The 13,341-nt window shown below is 39.7% G+C and overlaps 1 protein-coding gene across 1 annotated transcript; it reads left to right on the top strand.

Moving 5' to 3' along the window:
* Positions 1–263: 263 nt before the first annotated feature.
* LOC134671487 (uncharacterized) lies at positions 264–11,809 on the top strand. Its single transcript, XM_063529354.1, has 2 exons — positions 264–412; positions 7,927–11,809. Exons 1-2 carry the CDS (start codon positions 404–406, stop codon positions 8,812–8,814), a joined length of 897 nt encoding a protein of 298 aa, XP_063385424.1. The 5' UTR covers positions 264–403; the 3' UTR covers positions 8,815–11,809.
* Positions 11,810–13,341: the final 1,532 nt, after the last annotated feature.

The raw sequence follows: 13,341 nt of genomic DNA, 5'->3' as shown, positions 1-13,341 counted from the left end.
TTGAAATGGTAATTTGGGTCAAGTCCGCATGTTTTGAGGAGGCTAAATAATTACGTAGAACTGAATAATGTAGAAGAACCTACCTATCCAGAAACAGCAAGAATAAGTAAACCAGTCATTAGGGTACATTAAGATGAATGCCAAAATTTCCACGGATTATAACTTCAAAATATGAAGAGACCAGATCTCACAGCCAAATCGCTCCCGCCTCCGCTCCGCTCTCGCCCCCGCTGGTCTCCTGGCCTAGCACACCGGCGAGGCGATACGCGGCACTCGCGAGGACGTTAGCCCGCCGACCGCCGGCCGCCGCACACGCGTCGCGCGCGTTACCATGTCCCGCGCCCGTTCCATGTGTTAAACTGTTAAAGTTGTTACTGTGCCTGGATCACTACTCTCGTTCACTATGGGTGAAGTAAGTACCGTTGTCTAACATCTCGATTGTAATCTTACAACTATAAAACTACGGGTCAGCGCTCGCGTTACGTTTAATTAGCAACAGAATAGCAAGTTTGGAAATGTGTGCCGTGTAGAAAGCTTTTGTGAATGCTCGGTGACAGAGATAAAGCTCGGGAAGATTTTCGTGGCTATACGCTCTGGCCGCCAAGAAAAAAAAAAGTTAAAAAGTGCGAATGCGAATTCCACGCAAATCGATGTTTATGGTTTACCCTAGTTTTTAAACGAGGGTAATTCACCATTATGCCAGGCGAAAAACCCTGTCGAATCGGAATCGTTGATCTCCGATAACACTATCAAGCGATTGTTCAATTTTATTTATTGAAGCTATTGTCTTATCATTCCGAGAATTACCGTTAATATCGATTGTTATAAGTAATCATCGACTCGTTTATGAGTGGGTATTGTTTCGCTTGATTAAGCAATAAGTACCTATTAAATTACAAGCAACAAGGAACTTTTGTTTCATTCTGGAATCCAATAAGAAACTGGTTCAGAGTCGTGAAGCGAGATTTAATCCGAGAGTGACTCGGGTTAAAACCATAAAACTACCTGAGAACTTATTTTTATATACTCGTAAGAACACCTAGACAAACAGACGCTCAGTAGATGTAGATAGTGCAGCTGTTACTGGGAAAACATTATTATACAAATAATTTGAGTTTATTCGGAGCCACAGACATTCAAGAATTTCAAATGTGTCTGCGGCAGCCTTTTAAGACTACATAGTTTATCAATATGAAAATAAGCAAGGTATGCGCGAAAAATTACTCACTTTGTAACCTAAATTACTTATTATAAAGGTGCATCCACCTCAGTTAACTTTTGTGGAGCAACACGGGTAACATTGAGGTTTTAAGGTAACTTTTGTGGCTACAGATAAGTTACCTAAATAATGTAGCAGTTAACACTTGGATCTTGGAAACGTTGTTCTACAAAAAGTAACTGCAGTGCATGTATTAGGTACTTACCTTGGCAATGCACCTTACAAAACAAACCAATAAATAAGCGATACCTACCCTACTTACCTAAGATTTGAAGATGCAAACCGCGATCTAACGCGCGTTCGAAGGTTCAAATTCTGATCTGTAATATACGTCTGCGTGGTTCTCTATATTAATAACTGTCTATGGCCAAGGAAGTCGGTCAGTTCTACAGACTACAGATTTCCATTGCCTCGCCTGCGCCTAATAGAGGTAGACCAAGCTAAGTTAGCAGCGATTTTGACAGTCCACACTGTGCAAGTGTTATTTTAAGGGCTGATTTAGACGGCGCGCGAAATCGCATGTGATTTTAGTTACATTGCGGACTGTTGGTTACGTCCAATTCAACCGACCGATCAAAACCCGCAATGGTATGAAACTCGCATGCGAGTTCTCGCATCGTCTAAATCGGGCTATATGGCTCCTCTACACGATGGGCCAACGCCGGCCACTCCAAGGGACGCAGCCATGCGGTAGAATGAGATAGCAATATCAGTTGCTCCCTCTAACGCATAAATGCGTCCCTTGGAGTGGCCGGCGTTGGCCCATCGTGTTGAGATAATAGGTATTGCATGTCTACGGTAGCCCTTTAAGATCCCGGATGCCCAGAGGTCAGTGCTCTGATCCGTTAAAAGCGTATTATAATGTCCACTTTAGAAATAGGATAGGAGGTATTGTGTCCTTCCTGCTCTGTCAAAGGGCTCGCGTGCAACGGAACGTAACGGTAGAAAGGTCATAAGGACCTACCTAAGCGTCAAGCATCTATGGGGCTGTCCATAAATTACGTCATCGATTTTTGACCCCCCCCCCCCCCCTAAAATCATCAAAAAACCATGCTTCGAATGACCCCGTTTCCTCCTACGTCATGCTACCATCATCCCGATGTTCAGATCCCCCCCCCCTAATTTGAAATGACGTAATTTATGAATAGCCCCTATGATGTGGTTCTTAAAGAATACCGGCCAAGTGCGAGTTGGACTCGCGCTCGAAGGGTTCCGTACCTTTACGCAAAAAACGGCAAAAAAACATGTTTGTTGTATGGGAGCCCCATTTAAATATTTATTATATTCTGTTTTTAGTATTTGTTGTTATAGTGGCAACAGAAATACCTCAATGTGTGAAAATTTCAACTGCCTAGCTACGGTTCATGAGATACAGCCGGCTGACAGACAGACACAGACTGACGGACAGACAGACGGACAACGGAGTCTCAATGATAGGGTCCCGTTTTTACCCTTTTGGTACGGAACCCTAACACATGGATTTGGCGGTACTTGCCCAAGTTCTTATTCTTGTTGCATTTTATAATTATGGCCGTTTCTGACCTTAAATCAGTCGTAGCCCTTCTAGGATTAGCATTATTGACTTTATCAACTGAGTCATAACCTAAGGCCATTCTAAACATTCACACATGCATTAATATCGCAATAAACTTAAACTAGCCAACTAAACTGAACTAAACTAACTTCTAACTAGGAGTATGCTAAATCAATTAAAGCGCGCCATGCATGGGCGCGCGCGCGACATGCGCCGGGCAAAAACCTTGGGAACGCCATTCACGTGCGATTATCAGCGTAAAATAACATACAAACTTTTGTATAACTGGCCGAATAATTGTATCAGATCGTGACATTACTAACGTTTGTTACATCAGCACGTCAACCTCTAACTTTTGAAGGCCAAAATTAGTGTGATTTCATGTAGGTACCTACATTTTGCGTCTTTCTAAAACGCATGACTGCAATGGCTTACGCATGTCTTACTGAAGCACTGAACGCATCATTATAGCTGCCCAGCAGTAAAGAATTTGATGCAACACGATTTGATAGACAAAGCGCATTCTAAAGCAAAGCGCAAAGCGGTCTATTATTACTCGACGGAATGACAAAGCATGTGAACCCTTGTGCTGTAGACATATTTAAATTAACGCATTCTCTGTCAGGGGTGTGGTCTAGGAACAAACTTGTATGGCGTTGAACGCACATGTGCGTCGGGGGCAGTGAATGCGTTAAAATCACATTACACTTAAACACAATAAGTATCAATTATACAACTCAAGCTATTTCTGTACCTATATTTTTTACTAAGTTTGAGGAAAATGCGTAATTTTTTCGACGGCGAATGTATGAGAATTGTAAGGGGGAAATTCAAGGGACTGGTGGGGGAAACATATTTTTAACCTCGCAACTTAGAACTGATCGAGACTGCGGTCTAATGTTTATGCATACAGCACAGTTCTAGAGACCCTGGTTTACGAGTTTTCGCCAGTTAAATCGATACTTATAAATTTAATTACCTACATAGGTACTTACCTAGTTGTAATATACTGGGGCCTTCCATCCATGTAAAAGACTTCATAAAATATTAATTCCTCAATAAATCCGCCAACAAGCTTTAAAGTATAAACTGAAACATTTAATTTAAAACGAGCAGCTGATGTTGACCGACTAAATAACGATCTCATTATGCAAGTCTTTCATAAATATGGATGATATTACTTACTTAGTTATACTTACCTTATGGTTACAATTTACATGTATGGCAGGCGTTCTGGCCATATCTGTCTCATATTATGTGGAATTGGAGCAAAATTTATAAAGTAATGACACGTGACCAGTTCCTAATCAATAAATATGTACCTTAAATGTAACGGTCCAAAAAAAAGGTAAAAGGTCCTTGGACCTTAGGGAGGTCGCACACGGCGAATTTTGCAGCGACTCAGGGCTATAACCGCGAAAATCGAAGTTCGCAAATTGCGGGTATTTTTCTCTGTCACTCTAATTACGCCTTCATTGCAGTAAAAGAGAAAGATCTCTGCAATTTGCGAATTTCGGTTTTCGCGGTAGCCCCTCAGTAGCGACGCAGGAAAAAGACCGCGATATACAGTCGCAATTATCCTTGCACACTTAAACACATCGCTATTAGAGCAGGAAAACGTTTTCGAAAAATATACAAAAAAGCGACTAAAAATTCGGTCAACATCTTTATCATACACGGACAAAAAGGGTAAAGATCGTTGATATTTACCTGTTTTAAGAAGCTACCTAAATTATAAGTGTACTCAGGAGTTGCAACGGTGCATTTTTTTTTGAGATGACAACAGTATTAACAGTTTAACCTTTTGTTAAAGTAATTATCAATCTTATGGTACGCTAATTTCGGCTAAAAATGATAAAGTTGAAGCCATACTTGGACACTGACCTTTTTGGATTGATCGTTATTTTATTTACGTAACGTGCTTGTACATACACTTCCATAATGCACTTTACAGTCCAATTTTGTAATTATAGTAGAAATGTTACATGTTCTCTGGGTATACCGAAGAACAAACGGACATAGCTAATGATGGAGTTATTACCAAACAATTCCATGAGATAGCTTCATCTTTCATACTGCCGTATTCGAACTTCAAGATATTCACAAGAGACGACACGTACTAGATCCATTCTAGATACGTTATAGTTTAGATATCAACTAGTTCTCTTTTGCAGCCCAATTCGGACAACCAATGTCACTTTTACGTTAGATAGAGTAAGATATCTATTAGATGTGAATTGGATCTCTACTAAGTCATATCCTGTGGAAAACGTTCAAGAGTATACAGAATCGCGCAAATGTCAAATTTGACAGGTTAGATCTTAAACATATCGTTATCGTATCTTGGGGATGACTAAAAGATATCTAATAGATGTCTATTTCAAAATCCGAATCAAGCACTTAGCCCATCTTTTTGATTATGAATGAATGAATTTTATTTATTTAAAGACAACAATGGCCCAAAATGGTTAGTAACAATTAAGATTAAAGACTAAGTGTTAGTGGAAAATTATGATCCCTTCTAATATTTATACATGCGAAAGTTACTCTGTCTGCATGTTTGTTACCTATCGCTTTACGTTTTAACCGCTGCACTGATTTAGATGAAATTTGGTGCGTAGATAGCTTGAGGCCCGAGAAAGGACATGGAACATTTATCGAGCAAGTAACACATAATATGGTAGATATGGTAGCTAGTCCCATAGTAGAAACAATATTTTATCATCATTGTTTTAGCCCAACTAAACCTTAAATTGCATAACTGATCACTTTTTGTAAGTTTAGCATGTAAATAAATAAAATACCTACTTTTAGTAAGTTATTTAAGTATTCTCCTAAAATACCTAGTTTACCCGTCAATAATTATCTTTAAATCATCGTACCTATACATTTTTAAAGATATGAGTAGGTTATGGCTGGTTATATCTGATTAATAAAAATTCTTACACAAAATGTAAAGCCAGTACCAAAATTCCAATCTGAAGCTTTACTTTCACTGTCCTGTGTGTCACACACACACACGAGATAAGATAACCGTCCCTTGCTACACCGACGTATGCGCATACATCAGTGAAAGTTGCCCCAATTCTTTACTTCCTGACGCGTTTCATCTCGCCCCGGTCCGACTCTAATTACGTAAATAAACGCTAAATATAGAGGAACACACGCTCAATTATATCAACACAGGCGTTGGTGGGTAATCCTTATTACGGAGAGATAAGGTCCATTATATGAAGAGGAAATCTGCGTTTAATGTGTTTTACTTACATATAGATATAACGTATATATTTTTGATACCAGTGTTACCGAGAACGTACAAATACATTGGAATCATCCCAGGATTTGACGACCGGTCTGGCCTAGTGGGTAGCTGGGTAGTGACCCTGCCTGCGAAGCCGATGGTCCTGGGTTCGAATCCCAGTAAGGGCATTTATTTGTGTGATGAACACTGATATTTGTTCCTGAGTCATGGGTGTTATCTATGTATATAAGTATGTATATCGTCGCCTAGCAGCCATAGTACAAGCTTTGCTTAGTTTGGGGCTAGGTTGATCTGTGTAAGATGTCCCCAATATTTATTATTTATTTATAAATTTAATTTAATGCAATTAAATGTAAATGGCCTTGTTAGCTAGTTCATAATGGAATCAGATCTATCGAGTTTAGCGAAAACTTGAAGTTTATATTCACGTTCGACCCTAATCGGTTAGATCAATAACACTTTTTGCGATGAGGCACCGTTTAGATCCGTTTAATTTTGTAGGTACTCAAAGTTTTCCTTGATGTTCTCATATTTTATACCCGTGACATAGTTCTTCGAATAGAACATCAAATTGGAAATTAGGTATGTTTCTTGCTCATGCCGGGCTAGCACATGATTGCCGCGACTGCATCTCGCGTCGAGATAAAATACCCGTTCCTCTTTTATTAACATAGGTAGTTAGAAAAATTTGACAATTTTAATTCAGAATTATTCAGATTTGACAACTTGTTACAGTCTTGAACTGGTTTTGATACGACCGAGGATCGTCTTGATGGTTGGCGTACATCTCACGTGTTTCACTTCATTTCACATGCATCAGAGTGAGTTATCATCAAGGTCGTATCAAAATAAGATGAAATCTGAATCTGGCTCCCTGTCATTCGAATGACGCAACAGAGTATGACAAAAACTCGATTCGAATTTGAACTTCGATTTACTTGAAACTTGCCTGAGAAAACGATACAAACTCCAATCAAAGAAATGTTTCTCGAAAAACAAATATCACTAAAATCAATTTAGAAACGGAAACATTTTATCGCCCGCATCGGATTACGATATTAAACAGCAATTTTAGTAATTGCCCGATAACGTATCGTCATGACGGACACACTCGCTATTAGTCACGTACCTAGATATACTTCTTGTTTATTTACACACGTATAGACTTCTAGAAATCTCTTAGACTCTGCTGGCTGCCTGGCTCTAAAAGTAAAGAAATAAACTAAAAACTAGTTTTCTTTTTCACTTCTTGTCGTTGTTCTAGATGGCGCCGCCATGCGCCATTTGGCACGATTTTTTCTAACACTGTAACGTCACCTAGCGAGTTACCTAGTTTACCTATAGGTACTTTAGTATTTTCAAATAAATGGCTTTACCAACATATGGAACTGAAACCTCGCTAAAGTGGCTAATTTTACACTAATAATAAGAGACAATCATTAAAATTCGCTAGCGAATGCACCGTGTGCACTTGAGTGTTTGCCTCCTATTGCACACCTTATTAGCGAAACTCGTGCAAGGCTCGCATAAAGCCCGCAATGTACAGCATACATGCGTCGTATTCGCTAGATCTTATTTGCTAATATCTGGTTCCACCGAACTAGGCAACACGATTAGCTTGAGCTGAATTGTATCAATAACTCGTTTTCTCGATCGATAACACGTATCTTTTAAGGTCATGCGACCTAGACGCCATTCCGGACTGAGACCGCCTATTATATTTATATCAGTTTATATCTTGCCGTTTTCTTTTGTAAAACAAATGAGTACCAGCAATTAAAGCATCGGTACTTTGTTATTAAAAAATCAAGCATGCACATAAATAAGGTTTATATCTGATGAAAGTAGCGAAACTATTTTGGTTATGCAGTAGCTATACCTTCACTAATTTTGCGTTCTCGTTTTTTCCAGTCACTGCTGAAAGAGGATCCGCTCTCCAGGATCCAGAGGGAGATAATAGAGGTCACAGAAAGAGAGAGAGAATTCAAGGAAGGGCACTTCAGGGTGAACAAAATGCTGTCGGAGTCGACGATTGAGATGAACCATCAGAATGGTCACATGAATGGTGACGCCGAGAAGCCGCCGCGTACGTTGAACCGTGCTGTATCCACGTCACAGCTGCTCGGGCCCGTCGCCCCGTCGCCGCCCACACCACCGACCTTGCTAAACACAAATGGCTACACGAGACGCTTCACACCTCAGAATGGAACCAAAGGCATCATGCAAAGGTTCATAGCCAACAAAGGGAAACTTCCTACAACCTCACCTATGACGCCTACGTCGCCTGTCGCATTCGCTCCACCTCTAATCTTCACACCTTCCCCTGTAGTGGCCCCTATCAGCCCTACAACGCCTATCATCACACGTACGCCCGAAGGCAAACCCGTGCGAAAAGGCTACGTACCTGTTGAGGAGAAAATCCAGAAAGAGCTTCAAGAGATGAAGGATAGAGAACACGAGCTGAAACGTATGAGGAAGAAACAGAGGCCTTTTGATTTAGAGTTGAGCGATAATGAGACTAGCTCTGAGTCGGAGGACGAAGAGATCCCGATGCCAGGGAAATTAAAGGCGACTAAATCAATAGGAGAGCTATACGAGGCTTTAAATGATGAGCTGCGGTCTCCGTCGCCGAGAAACAGCTCAGGCCATGAATCTATAGGAAGTTTGAAGCCGGCAAAATCCTTGGCTGAGCTGTGTGAACTCAGTCCAGGACAGGAATTCCTCGCGCCAAGTTCTACAAGACTCATCGCGCAGTGGGAGTCCATCATCCAGCAGAAACATGAAACTGGTGCGGCCTAACTGGTGTTACGAGATATCGTATGATAAGTCCAATGTGATCGTCGCTCGGACGCGGCGCCGAAATGTGTGTGGGTTTTGGTAACTTTATCTAGTGCGAAACACGATACGGTACAGCGGACAGTCTAATGAGCAGGTCGCGAGTGTGAGTGAACGCCTGGTGAAGAAATTACAGCGGTTTTTGTCCCACAGACTTCAGCTGATCGATTTCTTTCATCGATCAGTCGCGGCGCGCAATTAATTTTCTCCCGATCGCGAACAATGCAAATGATGGTTATCCGTAACAGCAATTATCTCGTGCATGCGCTGTTGGAAAGCGGCCGATACATGATCCGAACTCCTCGAAGTGTGAGTAAGTTTCTTCCTATTGTTTGGTAGCTAAATACTGAAAAACCTGGGTGTTTTGCGTCGCTTTCCCAGTCCGCGGGACATGCCGCCGGCGCCATTGTGCTGGCTTTCTTGGCGTTGTGAGAAAACTTATGATCATAAAAACCGATGATTAGCCGGGAATTCGCTCCCAGTGCCACAATAAAGCGATTAATAACGCTATTCAGCATGACGTGGATTGTTTTCTGTTTCCCGCGTGTCACCGCGGCTCTGTACGTGTGGTCATTGCGTTAACTACGCCAATAATCTGTCAAAAGATTAGGGAACTTTCTACTTCCACACAGTAGGAGATTGATGGATGGGCTACGAATGAGTGTTCGGCCGAAGCTGGCCTTCGAATGTTTTGATGGGCCGAGCATCTCCATTCGTGTTCATATTTCACTATCATTTATAACTCTAATGAGCGTTCGCTTGGCCCGTCAATTGGGTCACTAGTGTTCCTTTCAATTTCTAGTATTAATGTACTTAACTCTTTTCTTTAACGAGTGCCTTTGAAAGTCAGTAGTGTCAAATAGCGTGCCTTATTTACATCTAGATCTAGTGCACAGATATTGCTCTTTATTTCTTTAAATTTTATATAATATCCTAATCTAATGAATTTTTACATTCCATTCTATCTTTTAACTTTATTTAAGGAACCAGTTCAAACAATAATGTTAATTTGAGGCAGTTACTGATTAATTTTTATGATTAATTAGTGCGTTATGAAGGTAAAGGCATCAACCTTGACTGTAGTTTCTTGATGTTTCTTTTTCATTTCTTATGCAATATTGTTGCGTATTTTTATATTCTAGTGCATAGGCAAAACAACCATGTCACTAGCCTTAGATATAGCCATAAAATGCGGTGTGTGTGGAATGGGACACTGTCATAACACGTGTTATTATGTCATTCTATGAAAAGCGTGCAAAAGATTAATAATATGTTGGGTTCTGATTTTTGCATTTTATACAGTATTTTTTATAAGTGGGATTGTAATAGCAATAGGGGTAGATTTTGTGGTTATTCGTTGGTATTTGACATATTTGAAAACGTGATATGGCATTTTCCCGAAAGGTTGGCAAAATTGTTTTAAAGGCATCCTCAAGTTACTCGTAATCGATTGACGAGAATAGATTTAAAATTATTATTATACCAATTGCTAATAACTCTTTATTGGTGAAATTTAGAGTACGACATCGTATTAGGTACTACCATAATTGTCTATTTAGAGTTTAGAAAAATACGCTAGTGTGCTTGATCAACTGATCTCTTTCTTACAGCGAAAATGACGTGCGTAAGAAAAAGACGGATGTATTTTGTCAGCTTGACTGTCACACTTAACTAGTTTTGTACCAATTATGGTAGTACAGTTGCGTTTTGTCTATTCTATGTCATTCCTTAATGTTTTAGAGTCGGACCAAGGTAACTGTGCATGGAATTTGCAAAATCAAATTGTGGAAATGTCACCAATAACTTTCATCAAAATATGACATTTCTAATGATACTCCCTCATTTTGTTCGTCCAAATCGGTGCAAAGTTATCTTAGACGGGCTGTAAATATATTCTGCTGGACTATTTTAGCATAATAATAAATTAGTCAAATTAATTTAATTTTATTAGTTACTAGAGCAAAATAATAATAATTGAGATTGATAGTATTAATTGTTGCAATAAGGCCGATGGTGCCACCATAGGATCTTGTTGAAATATTTATTATACAAAATGCTCGTCCAAATATTGGCGACAGCTAGGTATTTATAAAAGCCATCCTGAATGTTTTTCTATTGGAAAATAACTGAGACTACAAAAAGTATAGAACTTGTTCAACTTGTACACATGTCTATTTGCAACACGACGTTGAAAATCGGTGATAGAAATTTTATAGTTTGTCTAACTTTAGTCTTCACCGCTATTTTTTTTTTTTCAAAATATGTCGCTCCTATAGTTGCACCGAAAACTTTTAACTTAGCACTCCAAGGTCAATGTGGGTAAAACCGGAATATAAAATTTTTGGTTGTGAAGACCGTATAGGGCAAGAAATCGTATTTGTACGTACTTCACTCAGACACAGTCAGAAAGGAAGAGCTTCTCTCCTGCTCTACATTCTGTAAGAGGAATATGTGTACAAACATAAGAGTTAGAAACGACGAAAGAGTTTGCAGATCTGAAGGTCTGCTCCACATTGACCTCAGGTACCTTAGAAAACTATTAAAGGTCGCTACATACGTATAATCGCAACATTTTTTCATCCGGCATACGCAAGAAAATTTTATAAATATGATAACGGGAGTGTTTCGTCTATATTTTGATTTTCCCAACGAGGCTTTTATGATACAACGTCGTGTTGCACTTAAATATGCCTGTGCTATGCAATTACTTATGCTATTAAAAAAACTTTTGAATTACTACATGTAGGTCCATGATGGATACTTTCTTAACGTTCCGTAAAAAATGTGATAATAAATTGCCTTAATATTGTTAACTTTACATTATATTATATACAGTTTTGTAAAATACCGTTCCGACCGTTTACAAATGAAATGAACTACTTATTTATATTGTGCATAGTAGTTAAATTGTTAATTTATACATATTTAAGTTTTTGAAATAAATACATTGTGAAAAGCACTGACTATTTTATTCATTTGCACCTTGTTTGATGTAGGTACAACCAGGGCTCGGAACCGGTATTTTTTAAAAACCCCGAAATAGCCCAATATTTTGAATTATTTTATGCTCTTTACGTAGGCCTGAATCATGTATTTAGGTTGCTAATACCGGTTTCCGAGCTAATACCGGTTTCCGAGCCCTGGAATCTATATTAAGTTTCTTCAATTTACAAGGAAGGTGTCTCAATAATGTCGAAATTCACCTAGGTAGATATGGATCATTAAGGTACTATATATATAAGTAATTCGCAGACATCGTACTTTTTCCAGCATTTTTGGTGCGGCGGAGTGGTGTTGGTGAACGGAATTGGTATAATTTCAACCCTAATGATTAATTAGCGTTAATTACGTTAATATTAACCTTAACTTACCATTTCAGTTGAAATTATCTATACCAACTCCGTCAACACCACTCTGCTGCACAATAATGCTGGAAAATATACGATCATTGATACCTATTAAAACAACGAAACCTTGGCTGTCAAGTGAGCAGACCCTTTGGCCGACATCCAAGCAATGGTAATGCAATAATGAATAAGAAATGGTTTCCGTTTCCGTTTCTTTATGTGGTTTGGCACTCACCGCCAATTGCACGGCTAATTTGTCACTGTTATTCTCTATGGAAACATTTTAATAAATTATTTTGTCGAATTGGGCACTTACCTATACCGTAGGATCTACTCGTATAGTCTAATTAACTCAGTAAGTAATAAAATTTTCTAGGGCGTAGGTATTTTGAAATTTGGCGCCCGGGTCAATACGTTATGCCGCCCCAGAAGTCAAGGAAGAAAAACAAAATGAATTCATGCCGCCCCTGGCGGGATGGCGCCCCGGACCATGGCCCGGATGGCCTTAGTAAATACGCCCCTGCAAATCTTACGAGACTTAATTGTCAAACCTGTTAATAATTCTGTTCATACTCTGTATGCCCTCAAAAGCAACTTGCAATGTGACCGATGTCGTCATGACTGCAGTCATTGTTACCGACCCTTAACCTCGATTGTTTTCGCAAGGTGATCGCCATGCTAATGCTCGCCATCGTCATGTTATTGCTTAGCATATGCGAATATATTTTAGAATTAAGTGCGTTTTTTTCAACCTTCAGCCACAGTCAGCAAGATGAATGTATACTTAAGTCAAATCAAAATACCTACATATATTTATTTCATAACTTGATGTTACAGAGGGGCAGAACAGTGAACAAATATCACGATGAGAGTTTATCGGGAAATGCGGTCCGGGAGAACCCGGAAGGATGACGGACCAGTCTTAGGTCTAAGTTTTAAATCCTTGGTGGTGGAGTCACCCCACACTAGCGTCGGCGTCTAGTCAATTCTATTGCTGCTGCTCATCGCAACGTTGACGCATCCGCGCAGCAACGTCATTTTCCATAGTGACTAGACGGCGACGCTCGAAAGACGCTAGTGTGGGGTGGCTCTTAGACTCTAAACCATCAACGAATGCCGGCTCCGTCTCGTAGTGGAGCGTCGT

Source organism: Cydia fagiglandana, chromosome 15 (genome assembly GCF_963556715.1).
Source record: "Cydia fagiglandana chromosome 15, ilCydFagi1.1, whole genome shotgun sequence".
In the NCBI taxonomy this organism is placed as follows: Eukaryota; Metazoa; Arthropoda; class Insecta; order Lepidoptera; family Tortricidae; genus Cydia; species Cydia fagiglandana.
Note: the sequence above shows the minus strand (reverse complement) of the source record. Positions and strands in the feature narration are given on the sequence as shown.